Source organism: Anguilla rostrata, chromosome 4 (assembly GCF_018555375.3).
Source record: "Anguilla rostrata isolate EN2019 chromosome 4, ASM1855537v3, whole genome shotgun sequence".
Classification (NCBI taxonomy): Eukaryota; Metazoa; Chordata; class Actinopteri; order Anguilliformes; family Anguillidae; genus Anguilla; species Anguilla rostrata.
The window spans coordinates 14658433-14675875 of record NC_057936.1 but is presented as its reverse complement, the minus strand read 5'-3'; the positions used below and the strand labels follow the sequence as shown (position 1 = coordinate 14675875).

Here is a 17443-nt window from a genome sequence, read left to right as displayed (position 1 = left end):
TGCCTTTTTAACACAGTGAGTAATTTCATTAGCTAAAATAATCACATTTTTGAGTCTTCAGCGTAGCTCATTATCTGTGATATTTTACACAAGCTTTTTTATTCATCTTTATTAATGGTTCCTGTATTTATTGTGTATTTTCCCATGTAATCACTCATTTTTGTTATCATTTACCCATAATAATACCCTGAAAGATATACACAGCATACCGCTACAATAGATCTCATTTGGCAACTCTTCAATAACGCACAACAAAAACCTTTTTGCTGTTTTGACGGATCTTTAATTGGACACATACTTTTAAAATGTGTAAAAACCAATACACACAACACATTTGGTCACAAGTGATATGCAGTGACATGCTCAGGCAAAAATTATGCTTATCACTTTACTTCCTGCCTGAGGAGCTTGCAGAGCTCCAGATCTCCTCAGCTTCCCTCTCCACCACCAGGGTTCCATCATCCTTTAGATGGACGCGGCACATGTTGCAGCTGGATTTGGCAGAGTTAGTGTGCCACATGGCATCGTCGCTCTTCTTGTACATGACAAAATTGCAGTCTGCCTGCATACATAAACGGTGGGCTTCGGAAGAGGCCGTATCGGATGACCAAATGGGCTTCCAGCCATAAACGACAAAGTTGCCATCATCCTGTGGAGATAGATTGTTTGAGGTATAGAATGTACTTACAGCAGTGTAAACCACAGTTTACCACTGACATGTCCTCTCATTATTTTTCAAAAGCTTTTATGCCAAACCCTATCAACCTAAACACATTTATATTTTAATCATGTCATGTTCCAAATCACTCTCATAAATATGCAGCAAAAGTACAGAATTTCAGCCATAACTTTGGTGAACAATATTATATAAATAATATCAAAAAAAATTTTATTTGAAATAGTTGAGGCTGAGAACACATATCAGTAGAAATACAGCATATACAGGATAATTTGGGGTAAAAAGGAAGTGAACTTGGAAGACATTTACTTATAGTTAAAGACAAAGGCAATGAGTAAAAGCATGGTTCATAAACATACAAATTCAAAAATGTATTAATTTAAACAATTTTTACTGTCTATGGTATTTGAAAATCTTATTTTATTCATTTACAAATCCCTAAAATCTCTGCTTCTTTATCTGTGATTTGGACTATGTAATCATAATTACAGGCTACTTCCATCACTACGGCATTTGTTACCAATGGGAGGATGCACTCTCTGCAGCCAGCTGTCTTTTCATCTCTGCAATATTAATTGCCCACAGTGTGCAATGATTATATAAATAATTGACTTATAGTTATATGAGACAATTGGTTGTATATTCTTCTTCACAGAAATTTTATGTAATAACATTCTAATGAAACGTCTTCCAATGACCATGTGATTTTTTTTAACAACCTTTGGTTTACCAATGCATATGGCTTATTTCACAAGATGAAATGCATTGAAATAGAACTTCATCACAGTTAATGACAAATAACTTCTGATTACTATGATTGTAACTAAACATTGTAATGGGTTTCTAAAAACCCATTGAAAATAAATTGTAATTGAATACAATCTGGCATGTCCCGGTAATGCCAAAATGAAACAATGCATTTAACTTTATTGCATAACAATGTGTCCATTATGCATAGATTGTGGGCAGACAATTGATATTTACAAATTCCTGTACATTCATATGTTGCTACTTCAAGTGTTAATTCAGCTATCTGTGAATATGTTACTTTGGATGTTCACAACCACTAGAGTCACCATAGAGTCAACTGTGGGACCCTATACCTCTCTTTCATCTTCTTTGTTCTCTTGTTACTGGTGACCTACCTGGAACACAGCTTTGAACTCTCGATTATTAGAGATTAAAAAATCTCCCTTGCGGAGTTCATCATTCTTGGACAAGTAGTTTCTGCTCATAGTTCTGAAAAGACAAAATTGTGTTTTGTTTTGTTTTTTTGCATTAATATTCATTATTGCTTTATTGTACTAATTCATAAAGTATAGTTGATATTGAAAAGGAGAACAAAATATACTGTAAATAAAACAATTGCAAATTCTTTTCAGATGATTCTACTTGACAACAAAGATGCAGAATGCTTCAACAATAAATAAAAAAATTCTACTATGCAGAAATACTTGTGAAAAATATATTGTATTAGCAGACAGCAATCCAAGGACAAAAGAAGAGATCAGAAGCATTAAGAGTGATACTCACAAATTGTGGATGGTGCAGCTAGTCAACAAGATGAAGCTGAGGTTGAAATGTGCAATGTGAGGAGGATTAACTGATTTTATAGACACAGGGAGAAGGAGGAGACTTGGAGGAAGGGCTAAACTCCACAGCTTTGTGTGATTAGGTGTGGCAAAGATCCCATTCCACTATAGACTCTCCATAAAGCCGAATACACTCTAAAAGGCTCCATATTGGTCCCTGTATATATTCACATGTACACTACATTCGCTACCAGTAAAAAATGAATAAAGTGCACATATTCTAATTAAGGTGTTAGAAAGGAGAAACATAACAAACAAAACAATGTCTATTTGTGAAATGTTTATTTCATTGTTTTATTAATCTTAAAGCACATTCAAGCCTTGAGGGAATTAATTTCCAGTACAATTTTCTGTACTGTTCAGCACATCTGGTATAGATTTTACAGGCCAGAACATTCAGTTTTGTCTTTTTGGGGTGGGGCCAGGGGTTAACCGCACTCACAAATCTTTGCGGAAATGCTAAGATTATACCCGCTGTACAGGCACTCACCCTTTACCAAATCTTCACATGTTTTTATATATAACTGTGTGACTGACTCTACCTACACTTAGATGGCATATTCAGACACAGACTGCCATATACAGCTTGGAGCATCCGGACTTCAGTTTTGTTCTTCCCTGGTGTGGCTCTAGCACAGTGGTTCTGAAACTCGGTTCGGGAGCCCACTGTGTTTGCTTGTTTTCATTTCAACCACAGTTGCATTCAGCAGAATAGTAACAAGTTGCCCATTTTTTTCATTGCATGCTTTTCATGTTTAGAGGGATTATTTACCCTCTTAAGCCACATTATGTCAGATATAGCTATAAATGAAGTCCCATGTTCACATTGTGCTTATTGTCCAGTACTGCAAACAAATGCATAAAAAGAGGTAATGAAATTATTTACCAGATCAAATTAAAGATTGAGGTGAATTAATGGGCTCCTAATTGGTGAAAATGTGGACTCATGGCTACTAAAACTAGCCATTTGGTAGAAGAATGAAGAATTCAAAGATATAAATTTAAATTTAAATGATATGAGCCAAAACTGTATTGCATTAATGAGAATAAGGGGAAGAATTATGAATGAATTACGAACTTAAACGTGTTCAAAATCTAATTAGGAGCCTTTTAGTTCTGTACAGTCTGTAATTTGATCTGTTAAATCTTTTTTTACCTCTTTTGCTGTATTTTTGCAACATAGCACAAAAAGCGCAATGCAAACATGTGATCAAGACATGCATAGCTATTTCTGATAAAAAATGGCTTAAGAAGGGAAAAACTCCCTCTTAACGTGAAACGCACCTAATAAAGAAAAATTAGCAGCTTGTTAGTTCTGGGAATCCAAATTTGGCTAGAAGAAAAACCAGCATAAATTGGGGTCTCCATGACTGCAGTTCAGAAAAAGAAAAGGCTTAGCATGTTCCCATAGAAACAACGTTATTTATATTCATGTCAGGTAGTGCAGTACACAGGAAAAACCTTCTTTTTTATGCAAAAAGAGTTAACTCAAATGATCCACTTGTTCTATTCGCATCAGGCTCCAGGTTTAAATTCCTAGTGCACACTAATCATTTACCCAAAAAAACATGCTTCATCAGAATTTTTAAATAAGATATCCTGTTGTATAAATGGGATGGGGCATCTAAGCAAATAGCTAATTCAATTCTCTTAAGCCTTTTCTATCTGTCTGTCTTTTAGTTGTGTTCATGGTTCAAGCTCAGTTGTAACTCCACTCAGTGAAAGTTTGGCTTGTGTCCATTTTCAGCTCGCCCGCCAAGAGGGTATTCCACTGAGGAGGGAAGGGAACTCAATTTAGGCTGGGTTTTAACCCACAAAATAAAAAACCTTCACAAAATAAGATCAGCCCCAAACCATCCAGTTTCTTTGATGCAGCGCATAAACAGGAAAAATAAACAGGAATTTTCATGTCAACTGAAATAGCATGTCATTTCTTTTATTATTTACTTGCATGAAATTGCATAACATTACTTTTTGACCTCTTAAAGCTACGTAGACTTGAGTGTTTTTAAGAACTAATAAAGTGTCACACATGAATTAACTAATTACAGTGCTTAGTAGTGGTCTTTGGTCAATAAACTCTAATGGCCCTTTACAATTGCACAAAACAGTTCAGCAACCATCCATTACCAGTTTAAAATGATCTTACTTTTACCTTGCCGGATATAACAATATTGTACTGTAAAATATCTGTGAAACTAATGGTTACCTGGAAACCCACGCGGACAGCATGCAAACTCCACACAGAAAGGCCCCAGGTCGAGATTCGAACCCACGATCTTCGTGCTGTGAGGCGACAGTGCTACCCACTGCACCACTGTGCCACCCATATTTCAAGCTCATTAGTTAAAATAAATAGAAATGAACCTGAAACAGATTTTCTATTGAGTTCTCATAGATAATATATGCCTAGGAGTATTGGTTGTCAGGACTATTGGAGTGATGAGGCAAGTTAACCCTGGATTCCATACTACTTTAAGTGTGAAACATTGCATTTACTATTTACAGTTTTGCAAATAATACTTCAGTCGTGTTGGCACTGGCCGTATTTATTTATTTAAAATTTAATAATGGACTCTATTGACATTGATGGCATACCACTAGCTGGAACAGCTGTACACAGAACCACAATCAGCAGCCAAAAGACAACTTATTTTATTATTATTTTTCATTTTTTTGGTCTGTGTCTGTATTTCTGGCTCACTTTCACTGTCCTCACCCTGTCAAAATCAATCTCACTCACCTCTTGTAACATCGCTAACACCTCAGTTTGCGGTCAGTTTTCGCTTTGTTATTGTAAATCTTTCTATAACTTTCTACAGCTTTATACGACTGTATTTATTTCAAGGTGTATTTATTTCCACTCTTATTTATTTTGACGCATATTTATTTCAAAATGACTGGGCCTGTCAGTCAACATGGAAGGGGCGAGGCCAGATACGATTATAAACACAGAGCAGGAATAGGCCACGCCCCCATGATGGTAGAAAACTATTTCCTGTACTCCAAAGAGTTAGACAACTTTGCATACTACAGCCAGTAGAAATAATATTAACAAATCAAGTAGACCCATAAAGTATTTATTGAGCATTATTGCTGAGCATTTGTTATTATTAGGCTATAAAAGCAATACTGGAAGCACAGATATTCTTGAGTTGTTTATATTAATCAGCTGAATTCAGTTTGTATTGTAACAGCATTTAGAATGTTTCAATGTCAGTGAACAATATGGTTTTTTTAGACATGTATGTATTATATGTATGTTTTCTATTCACATTGTTAATGGAAACTGGCATCTATCCATGTGTTTCCCTGCTAGTTGTGCACTCATTATGTTTATAAATCTGCTTTTTCAAAAATCATGCAAATTATACAGATATATGTTTTCTATCTGATTCATTGGATGAGCTGATTTCAGGTAGTGCTTGATAGGAAGGATTTAAAAACTGCAGCTTACCTACCTACTTTTAACACAATTAGGATTGAAGTATATCAATTTAAAAATGTACACAATTTTCATGAAAAATATACAATTAACTTTTTTGCTTAACAGTGTGCTCCCTGTTCAAAAGGTCCATCATACTTGACTGAGTGAAATGTTGAACAAACCTGTGCAAAAGGTAGTGCATCTGTTCACTGATTACATGGAGCGTTATTCAATTAGCTTGTGCCTACACAAGTCTATGACAATGCCATAAGCATATTCATACAAGTTGTGACTATATCATCTGCAGAATATAATACACAGCCTATTTACTTCTTAACATTTCTGCCTAAATAAGGATCTATCAGAACATGAAATGTTTCGGAGAACTGAGGTTGCATTTTTGACATGTTATGACGTGCCACAAGTAATCTTTTCAATAGAGAAATAAATATATACCCTTTGGATACAATTATGTATACAGGATCCAACTTGTAGTTAATCGGTCCTAATAAAATAATTTTAATGATAAAAAGACACAGACACAGCTCGCATTTTTCCCAGCCTTTCATAATAGAACGTGTCAAACACTAATGTCAAAATGACCTTTAAAAGTGAATATTCCGCAAGATCCTTAGGCACTTATCTTCAGTATATTTCTTTCATGCACGCATGCACGCACTTTATAATTCAACCAAAAAACGTATACACCTTTCCATAAAGAGGCATGAATAACTGTCCACTGAACAATATACTGCCTGAAATATATGCTGAATGACTGTCCCTTGAACAATAGCCTATACTGTCTAAAATATAAGTTGAAATTTACAAAAAGGAATAACCAATGCCTGTTCAAGGCATTTCAGTGGGACAAATGGATGGTGTCAGTACAGAAACTCGTGGTCGTATCCCCAAGCACAGAGAACAAACCGTCCCCAACTTCAGAGAGACATAAATTTGAAGGCGTAGTTAACAGTCTGGGCAGTTGTCTGGGCAGAGATTATGCACACTATCAGTAAACCCCTCTGTTTTCAGTCGTGACGGCAAGGAAGCACATGTTAGGAGGCCAGGGCAAGGCTACACATCACTGTGCACAATGAGCTGCATGACCTCATCTTTTAATAATCCGACTGGCATCATGCAATGGGAATGAGAACGAGAACTTTTTGGTAATGCAGAGCGTCTTTTGTTACACACTGTGCAGCTGCAACTAGGTGCTTTGATGTGTAACCTCTCCCAGTGTTCTGTTCACTAAGTCTCCAAGATGGCTCTCTGTAGCATTTCATGAAATTTGGGAGTGTTTCTAAAAAAAGAGCCACATAGGTGGTGAGGGTAATTTTCTTAACTTCATTACAAATTACATGCATTTGTCAAATTTAACATCCAAGCACAACATGACCTATATTAATCATCATTTATTTTTTATATTAACCAGAATTAACAAGCAGCACACTCTGCGGGCCAGTACTAGATCATGGACCGCACTATGAGAAGCACTGACCTAACCATACTGACAAGGAACATGGTCTGGTATCAGTGATGTGTGGTGGAGACGTTCTAGTGCATATCTAAGTAGTGGCCAAAGACCTCCAGAGCCTGGCCCTTCATAGCTTGGACCCTCTCAGGTTGACCCTCATTCAGGAACATGACACTTGGGCCCCACAGAAGAACCATGAGGAAGAATATGTGTTATTGCAGCAAAGAGATCATTGCTATTGAAAGATTGAAACTTGCTGACTTAAATTTAAGAAAGTCGTGTGATTTTCAGTAAGGCCACCTTTACAGACAAATCACGGATAGGGTAAGGGCAAAAATAGAGATTATGAACAGCATTCTTGCTTGCTGTCATAGAAGCTTAGGCTGAGAGATCCTTTGTTGTCCTCCAGAGGAACTTTGGCCTGTAGCAGAGACAAGTTGAACGTACACACGCAATGACAGGATGTGCACAATGTAATGGATACATCTACAGGGAAGCGCAATACAATAGATCTTTGTGCTTGTGGGCCTGATTTATAAGGATGAAATTAATACGGTACTACATTGCACCCCGCTTGTGAGAATAGTACCCATTTGGCATGATTTCATTTTTTCAAGCAGATTATTATTAGAAGCGGACTGCTTTTAATATGAATGGAACATTTGTGTAAATAATTTAATTTAATTTTATATAAAAAACATCAGTGTACAAAATGAAAAGTTTCTTTAGCATGGAATTCATTGAAATACTGTAGCATGCAACTACAGGAAAACTATAATTCCAGATTTTCTTTTTTACTTTTCATTTGCTTTTGCCATGATTGTGTTAAAAGGAAATTAAATAATTACGCTGTACTATGAAACTTTATATCCAGCAATGATGAACACCATTGTACAATGACTGTAGAATGGTATCATTGGGGTGAAGACATAAAGATGCAGAAAAGGTTCTAGTTAACAGGCTTTTATCAGATACTTTGTAGATAAATACTGGATCACCTCAAGGCTGCATTTTGTTACCCCTACTAATTATTTTGTACACTAACGACCACCAAACCTCTCGCACAAACCGGTACCTTACCAAATATGTAGATGACACTGTTCTCTTATCACTCCTATCAGGGTTGGAGCAAGACCACAGACCAGATCTCCTCGATTTTATTGAGTGGTGTGACACCACATTCTTAGTTTTAAATGTCACTAACGCCAACAACCTGATTGTTGATTTTAGAAAGCAACCCCACAGGATGGGCCCCCATTTTTATTCACAGTAAGGAAGTGGAAATTGTGAAAAATGACAAATACTTTGACAATCTTTGTCAGAACACTGAGGCTGTCATCAAGAAAACACAACAATGACAATACTTTCTCAGAAAACCAAATTCATTTGGAGAAAACAACACCATCATGACAACCTTTTACAGTGCTCTCATTGAGACCATCCTCTCATTCTCATTCACATACCGGTTTCAATCTCTCTCTGTCAAAAACAAAAATTGCCTCCAATCCACCGTTAACACCTCTAAAATAATCGGGACACCCCTCAGATCATTCTGCAACCAACAGATGATAAACAAAGCACACAACATCATGAGCGATTATCCACATGCTCTTCATTCACAGGTTCAACTTGTTGTAATGGATTTCAAAGTTTTCTCTTTCTCTTTTTTTTAAAATCTTTTCCTCTTTAATTACCACCTCCAGCCCAGGCAACACGATTTTCAGGCCTCACCACTTCATGTTTATTGGATTTTTCAGTTATAAACAGTTTCATGATTGAACATGCGTTGATTTAACTACATATGTCCTTACACTGGCTAAGTGAGTTTGCTTGAATCTGGTCCCAAGCCACAAAAAAACATAATACAACATTTGAAATTCCATAATTGGCACTCCTTAAAACCTGTTTATAGAGGCCTGCTAACAAAAAACCTAGCCAATTTTATAACCAGGAGAAGATGAAAGTAGGTATCATTATTTGATCTCTATTTTTCCATCCATTAATTATCTGTAGCCGAGTCATGGGGGGTGCTGGAGCCTATCCCAGCATGCATTGGGCAAGAGGCAGGATTACACCCTGGACAGGCCGCCAATCTATCGCAGGGCACACACACCATTCACTCACACACTCATACCTATGGGCAATTTCGAGTCTCCAATTAGCCTACTTGCATGTCTGTGGACTGTGGGAGGAAACCAGAGTACCCAAAGGAAACCCACGTGGACACTGGGATCTCTATTTTTTATTTGTTTAATTTAATATTAATATTTGCTGATCCATGTAGGAATTACAACCCTTTTAGTACTTAGCCCCCCCCCCCCCCCCCCCATTTTAGGGGACCAATAGTAATTGGACAAATTTACATAATCTTAAAGTTATCATATTTAGTACTTGGTTTCAATCCTTTGTGTTTGATGACTGCCTGAAGTCTGCAACCAATAGACATCACCTGATGCTGAGTATCATCCCTGGTGATGTTCTGCTAGGCCTGTTCTGCAACCATCTTCAATTTCTGCTTGTTTTAGGGGCTTTTTACTTTCAGGCTTCTCTAGAGCAGGTGAACGCATGTTAAATTGGATTCAGCTTGGGTGACTTAGCCAGCCAAGGACATTCCACTTTTTGGCCCAGGAAAACTCCCGGGTTACTTTAGCAGTATGTTTGGGTTCATTGTCTGCTGCTAGGTGAAGCACAGTCCAATGAGTTTTGAGGCATTTGGTTGGATCTGAGCAGATAAAATGTTTCTGTTAACTTCAAAATTCATCATATTGCTCCTGTCAACAGTCATATCATCAATAAAGGCAATTGAGCCAGTTCCAGTAGCAGTCATTTCTTGCCAAGCCACAACACTACCTCTACTATGTTGGCAACATTCTGGAGATAGTTATTGATCTGTTTACCAGTTAAACAGAGGGTTTTCTTCACAATTGAAAGTGCTCATTGGTCATCCACTACAGTGGTCTTCCGTGATCAACCAGGTCGTTTGCTATTGCTGAACCGGCCAGTGCGTTATTGCTTCTTTACAATGTACAAAACAGTTTATAAAAATGTTTTGGCTATGTTTCTGATGGGATTATTCTGATTTCCCAGCCTCACAATGGCCTGCTTCACTTTGGCCTCATATTGAGAGACAACAGCAACAGACCCATAATGCAAATGCCACACCTAGAATCAACTTTAAACCTTTTGTAGCTTTTCTCTGCAAGATATAATGATGCAACAACACACAGCTGGCCAAGAAACAGCTGAGCAGCCAACTGCACCATTACTTTTGGTCCCTGAAAATGGGGGAACTATGAATAAAAAGGGCTGAAATTGCTACAGGCAGTACTGTAAATAGCCTCAAATTAAAGCTGACGGTCTACACTTCCACCACACATTTTTTTTATTTCAAATCCAACATGCTGGAGTATAGAGCCAAAAAAAAAAATCAATTAGGATAAAAATATTTCTCAAGCTTTTATCTTTTTTGACTAATTTAAATGCTACAGTCCCCATGCAGAAGCTTTATTTTTCATTTTTAATCATTCCTGAGTACCTACAAAGTCACATATATTAGTATTCATGAGCTCACTATTTGATTGACTGAGAGCTCACTTACCTGATTGGCTGAAAGTAGACATCTGATGGCAGACCAACCCAAACAGGCCTTCACAATGTAAATATACGACTTCCTTTCTCACTGCAATTCTGGCTAGCTCATTGCAACTGAACTACATGAATGTGAATGTTTAGCCCATGGAATCATGCAGCTGCTCATGCACGGGTCGGAGTCAGACCTTGAATGGGAAGACCATTTAGAAAGTAAATCAATCTGTTGGCCCACAGCCAACAGAGAGGTCTCTGAATAGTAAGTTGCAGGATGACTTAGCATCATGCTAGCAATGCTTGGTCACCAGATATCAGGCATGTCTAATTATCTAAGTATCCTTTTTTTTGCCAAGCATTTAACTAAGCAGTGGCAGCTGCTTCTTTAATTGATTTCTTATGGCTGGATCCATAAGGAACCAGCGTAAATACTTGTAAATACTTACAGATGTAGCCTAAAATTTAACAGTTAGCACAATAGCACCCTTCTTCATAGCCATTGCATTTGTTGTTCACATGGGCAGTCCCCACTTGGAGAGCAGTGGGGATATTAAATTAGCAGGTAAAATATGATTTGTTGACTCAAGCAAGTCAGTTTTCTATGTAGAAAACTCCCGTTGTTCAGATTTGCCCATTTCAAGAGGGAAATGACTAAAATCGCAGCTACACCTAAAAGCTCTTATCAAAAATTCACACATCTTACAGTGTCATGCTATTCCAGCAGTCTACAACCCCTGCAAAGCATTGAAATGTGAGAATTTCATGATACATGCATTTTTTAAAAAGAATACCAAGTTAAAACATGTTGATAACTTACAATTTCATTCATATTATCGTATCGGCAGTCCAGATTATGAGATGGGCTGGGATTGGGATAGTACAGATAGCACAACAAACATATTCAGTATTATATTTATGTCATTATTAATACAATATTATATAATTGTACTAAATGCCACAAGAGAAATTGACATTAGTTTGTATGCTGAGTAGCATGCGCCATATATACAGGAAGTTCTAAATAACAGATGTCTTCCTTAGGGTAACTTTCCATATCCGCAAAGGAAAAACCTTGAAATGCAGTCTCACATGACATAGCTATACAGTAAAAAGGAACAATAATGACTTATTCATCTGTGTTCAAAGGGGCTTTGGTGCTTCGTTTAGCTGCTTTAAACAAGAGACACTAGGGATACTTGCATTTGGAATGCTGAATAATTCTGCTTCATCATCACTTTGAGAGATGAGATGGTAAACACAAATTTGACATTGGAAAACATGGAATTTGTCATTTTAAAATATGAAAAAATATATATTGCTTAGGGGGCGGCATGGTGGTGCAGTGGGTACAGCAAGAAGTTCCTGGGTTCGAATTCAGCCTGGGCCTTTCTGTGTGGAGTTTGTATGTTCTTCCTGTGTCTGCGTGGATTTCCTCCGGGTACTCCGGTTTCCTCCCATTGTACAAAGACATGCCGGTAGGCCAATTGGAGGCTCTAAATTGCCCATCGGTATGAGTGTGTGAGTGAATGGTGTGTGTGTGCCTGGCCTCTCCAGAGTGTATTCCTGCCTCTCGCCCAATGCACACTGGAATAGGCTCCAGCACCCCTCATAACCCTGACCAGGATAAGCGGGTATAGATAATGGATGGATATATTGCATAGCAAGCAAATACATTGCACTAATACAAGTATTTAAACAATTCAGTTTCAGTATGGAGGACACCAAAGTTAATTAATGAATGTTTCATACATTTGTGAATCCAGTTTGGGTATTTTCTTGCTCAATAATCACCTGGCATGATGTCATTATTCTATCGTTTTGCAAACTGAAAGCAAAGGACCCCAGGCATCCAAACAGCATTTCCAGACTGGCCTGGCATGAAATGCTTTATGCCCCATCAGCCTTAATTCTGATTCTGGACCTCAAGTGCTTCAACCTTTAGACATCTCACATCCACCAAGCGATACAAAACAAAACACAATAAGTGTACATTTATATTTAGGTATTTAGTAGATGCTCTTATTGAGAATGTCTTAGATAATTGTACAGATATAGATTTAAGCAACAAACAGTACTGATGCAAAGCCATCAAGAGCAAACAATCATAATTTTACAACATAAAGTTAAAGCATCACAGGAAGTGACATTGTCGTGAAAAATTCAGCATTACTGTATGTGTAGTTTATGTAACGATGGGAGCTCAGACTTTGGGGGTGCTTTGTCTTGTAGGTGTCATGATACTGTATGTTGAATGCACATATGCCATTGCAAAGTAACACCAGATATGTGTCTTCTTGGTGGAGAAAACAGTTATGGAAGCTCTTTTCAATGTAGAGCAATCCATTTGGGAAGTGGAAGATGGATGTGGGACCACCGGTTTTCCCTTGCTGGATTTCAGGCTCATTCCACAAAGGAAGTGGTAATGGGTGGGAGAAGTCTCAGAGGAATTTACTTACATATTCATGAAAATATTTAATCTAAATGTGTGAGTTGTCCCGACTGAATTGCTGGTATGTTGGTACCTACTATTCCATTAAGGAAACAAACTTATTTTCATTGGTTTCATTTTATCTCTATTAAAAATTGCTAGGACAGGGGGTTTGATTCCAACACTTAGCCAGTTTAAGCGTGTATGCAGCTTTGTAGGAACAAAACAGAAACCTCAGTATGTTTTTCTGACTATCCTGATGCATCTTCTTTCTCTTTTGTTGTTGATGCTCCCACCGACAGTTGGCGCCCTGACAGATGGAGAGCACCCCAGCCTAAGAGACCACTTACGTCACCTATGCCTAGAACCTCTGCCCTCTCCATTATTACATTTTGCAGATAAAGCCCAAAATTTTAAAGGCAGCAGTCGGAACGGATTCATAGTACAAACCGTACATGTTGCAAGTTGCATGGTTTGAATGTCATGATATTCCTCTATTTACTCAATTATTTTAAAATTTGTTTCTTTTATTGCAGTACAGTACACAAGTATAAGGACAGTGACACAATTTTTGTTGTTTTGGCTCTGTAGTCTAGCACATTGGATTTCAAATGAAAGAATATACGTATGAGGTTACAGTGCAAACTATCAGCTTTAATTGTGGGGGTATTTGTATCCATATTGGGTGATCTGTGTAGGTATTTCAGCCCTTTTACTGCATAGTTCCCCCATTGGGAATGGGAATGAAACCAATGCTAGACTAGTTTTCATGTCTCATCAGCTTACAATACAATACAATCACACATCATAGCTGAAAGATTGTACAGTTATTTTCATTTAAGTTGCATTGTCAAATAACTACAATCCAAATGCATTTAGGGGGCCATTTCTTTAAAATGAATACAAATATATCTATTTTTCGTTCTTTAGGCTAACTTAAATGTTAATACTGAGAAATAAAACACGATAAAAAAACAAACAAACATGCAAACATGTTAAAAAACAATACAAATTCTTTCATATCCTTGGATAGACAGTCCAGATGATAAGATGGGATAGTTCAGATAGCACAACTGACATATTCATTATTATATTTATGTTATTATTAATACAATATTGTGAAATTTTGCTAAATATCAGAAGGGAAATAGACATTCGTTCTGATGCTGAGTAGCATGATCCATATGTACAAGGAGTCTGGGCGTCCTACATAAAAAACAGATGTCTTCCTTAGGGTAACTCTCCATGTGCACAAAGGACCTGTGGCCAGTGAGAAGCCTTGAAATCCAGTCTCACATGACATAGCCATACAGTAACGGGAACCATAATGACTTATCATCTGGTAACTGCTTAGCTTGTTCACTGCTTAACAAAGAACAGGGACACTTGCATTTGGAATGTTATATAATTCTGCGTACTTGGGAAAACACAGAATTTGCCATTTAAAAAATATCAAAATGACAAAATATAATAATATAAAATAATTAACTACTTTTAAAAGCATCCACCTCCAGCCCAGGCACCACAATTTTCAGGTCACACCTCTTCCTGAAACAGTCATACACTGTTCTGTCTTACACTTGACTGAATATGCAACAAGCTAACTGAATAGCACAAGCCCTTACACTGACTAAGTTTGTTTGCTTGAATCTCACCCACCCACTTGTTCGACTAGCATAATCCAAACAGTAACATAGAATGGGAGTTATGCATGTACCTGCGGTTCCATTAGTACTCTTGGTAGTATGGAAATATTTTAGCTTTATCCATTGATTCATACTGCTATTCTGACATTCCTTTTGTTCCTGGAGCATCAGAGCATTCACAGCATATGAACTGTTAATCAACAAATCCTATGACATAGGAGATTCCGAGCAGAAATTGCTCTTTAGGCTATTATTTATTAAAAGTTGTAAATCAGATGAGTGCAAAAGGACATTTTGTTGACCTTTATTTTTTTTAAGTGACTGTAAAGGTAAATCCGTGACTGGCTTCAGACTACATTATGTGGGGTTATTATAGTATGTATTAAGCATCAGCAACAGTTTGAGAAATCAATTGCATTCCAATATTGACTTATATCAGTCTAAACATTTCCATCTGTTCCCATGTGCGGATTGAATGGGGTGACATCATGAAGGATCTGACGCAATGGCAAATAAATGTTTTAGTCTCATTGCATACCTCCTCCCATAGTTTGAGGCAAAAAAAATATTCTGTCCCACTAAAACAGTCTGTATTTGAGTCTGAGCAAAACAGAGAATGCCCATCCAGACTACATCTTGCAAGTTAAAATATCAATGATTTTTGCCAATACTGGCAACAATTTCACCATGTAATTTCTACACGGTGAAACCAAAATGTATAAAAATACCCTTAAATAAAAACTGTGAATCTGCACTTGAACCGCATGCAAAATATTTCATTACAAATCTAAAATTGTAGAGTACAGAGCCAAATCAAGAAAAAATATGTCTCCAATCATGGAGCTGTAAAACAATTACCATCATTTGCAGAAAATTAACAATTTGCATGTACATTACATTGTCCCACAGCTACCATAAAACCTCACTACAATGTAGCAGTAATGTTGTCTGTTGTGAATACAAAGATTTTTCTACCATTTTAACAATGTTTTTCCCCCAATCTTTACCAATAGCTTTTCCTCTGATACACATTTTATAGAGATGTTTGCAACCTTAAAAAATCACAACACATCTCCTTTTCTTGAGGAAAAAACAAATAGCATAAAACAAAACAAAAATTTTAAACAGATAATTCACTAGCTGTGACAATTGGCTAGCTGGGACATTTTCAGATTTTAGATGTATTTTAAAAAGAAAGAAACAGCAAACATGTTTCACACACAAATTCTGTTCCACACAAAGACAATAACCAGCAGTCATACATCTGCTGCTTTTTATTATTGTACAAAATAATGTATGGCCACTGCCCATCTTTGACATGATGACCATGTGCATTCTTGACATCTCATTCTTACAACGCGTAACGTGTTTTACATTTTTAGACTTGCAAAGGGCACACAGCTGTGAATATCTATCGTGTGCTGTAAGGGATAGCGAGCATAATGTTAAACCTTTGTTGCACTTGTGTTTCTGTTAGTGTGTTCAAAATAGAATAAGAAAAGCATTTACAATCACACAATTTAGAACCAGCATTCCCAAATTTCAATTAAGAATCAATTTAAATTCAGCTGGATATGGTTTATATTAGGTGCTCCGAAATTCAGTCCTGGGGCCTTCAAGTGTATGATAAGTTTAGTTCCAAAAGCAAATGTAATTCCCATAAGCGTCCTCAGTTAGACCATTAAGATGATTAACCCTCTAAAACCACAGTATGGAAAGTAGATGTATAAATAGCCAGATCAGTTCTCAGACAATTAATTATCTTATTGTCATAATTCATAGTCTGGCTGCTTTGCCAGAAAGGTGAGAACATTGTGCCATTTTATTCCCTCTGTGATTGGTGTCCTCCTTCAGCTTCCATCTGAATGCATTACTGGCCACTGGAGGGCTAGTTCTTCTCCAAGCTTAAGGCATATAGTGCTGAAGGCCTTTATAGGTCCCCTCCTGGTACTGCTCACATCACTCATGCCATCTCTTTCAGCTGGATAGTTTCCCAGCGCTGATTCTAATCTGCCTTCAACATCCACAATGACACTATTCAGCATTCAAGAAAAGTTCTGCTTCATGCTATCATTGAATTCCTATCATGGGAATGTATTCTATAACATCACTTGCATGCATTATTCTGATGTATTTATGTGCATCAGCTCTTCATTTTAAGCTCATTCATTTCCTCATGCTGTGTGTACTTATATGTAGACTCACATGATAACGGCTGGGTGCTGTCATGGGCTGCTCCAGTAGCCCAGACGCACAGCAGAAATGTGCAGGGAGACCAACTGTAATTTTTGTTCACTTTACCAGAAAAAGATGCATTAAGGTGCATTAAAACCGGTAGCAACTGGCCCTCGCAAGAGACAACCAGCCACTGTGTCCATCAGCCCTTCCCCATCCACACCATCAAACAAACCCACATTTAAACTATCCAAGACCAATCACACAAGGACACCTACACACACTGAACACAAACACCTGACAATGGAGGATGGGTTTAACAGGATAAGATGCTCAAATGTGCTCAAACAAGCGTAATAACTGATAATAGGGTGCTGGATCCCACCAATTATAAATGAAAGAGAGAAATGGACAGCACTCAATAGAATATTATAAAC

The 17443-nt window shown here is 37.3% G+C and overlaps 1 protein-coding gene and 1 long non-coding RNA gene across 3 annotated transcripts; both read right to left on the bottom strand.

Annotated features, from left to right (window-relative positions):
- Positions 1-260: 260 nt before the first annotated feature.
- On the bottom strand, positions 261-2348 carry LOC135252599 (B-type lectin plumieribetin-like). Its single transcript, XM_064330867.1, has 3 exons — positions 2213-2348; positions 1825-1918; positions 261-649 (listed from the first exon to the last, which is right to left on the bottom strand). Exons 2-3 carry the CDS (start codon positions 1912-1914, stop codon positions 389-391), a joined length of 351 nt encoding a protein of 116 aa, XP_064186937.1. The 5' UTR covers positions 1915-1918; positions 2213-2348; the 3' UTR covers positions 261-388.
- Positions 2349-16072: 13724 nt separating this feature from the next.
- On the bottom strand, positions 16073-17216 carry LOC135254277 (uncharacterized). Of its 2 annotated transcripts, none has more exons than XR_010329807.1 (2): positions 17037-17216; positions 16073-16845 (listed from the first exon to the last, which is right to left on the bottom strand). It is a non-coding gene; the product is annotated as an uncharacterized LOC135254277 (long non-coding RNA). The 2 variants fall into 2 exon arrangements; XR_010329806.1 differs by having other exon boundaries at positions 16073-16841.
- Between the last annotated feature and the right edge of the window lie 227 nt (positions 17217-17443).

Bases quoted from the DNA above. Each gene is read 5' to 3' on its own strand.
- LOC135252599 (XM_064330867.1), bottom strand. From the start codon at position 1,914: ATGAGCAGAAACTACTTGTCCAAGAATGATGAACTCCGCAAGGGAGAT. The intron at 650-1,824 runs GTAGGTCACCAG...CTATCTCCACAG, and splicing joins AGTTCAAAGCTGTGTTCCAG to GATGATGGCAACTTTGTCGT.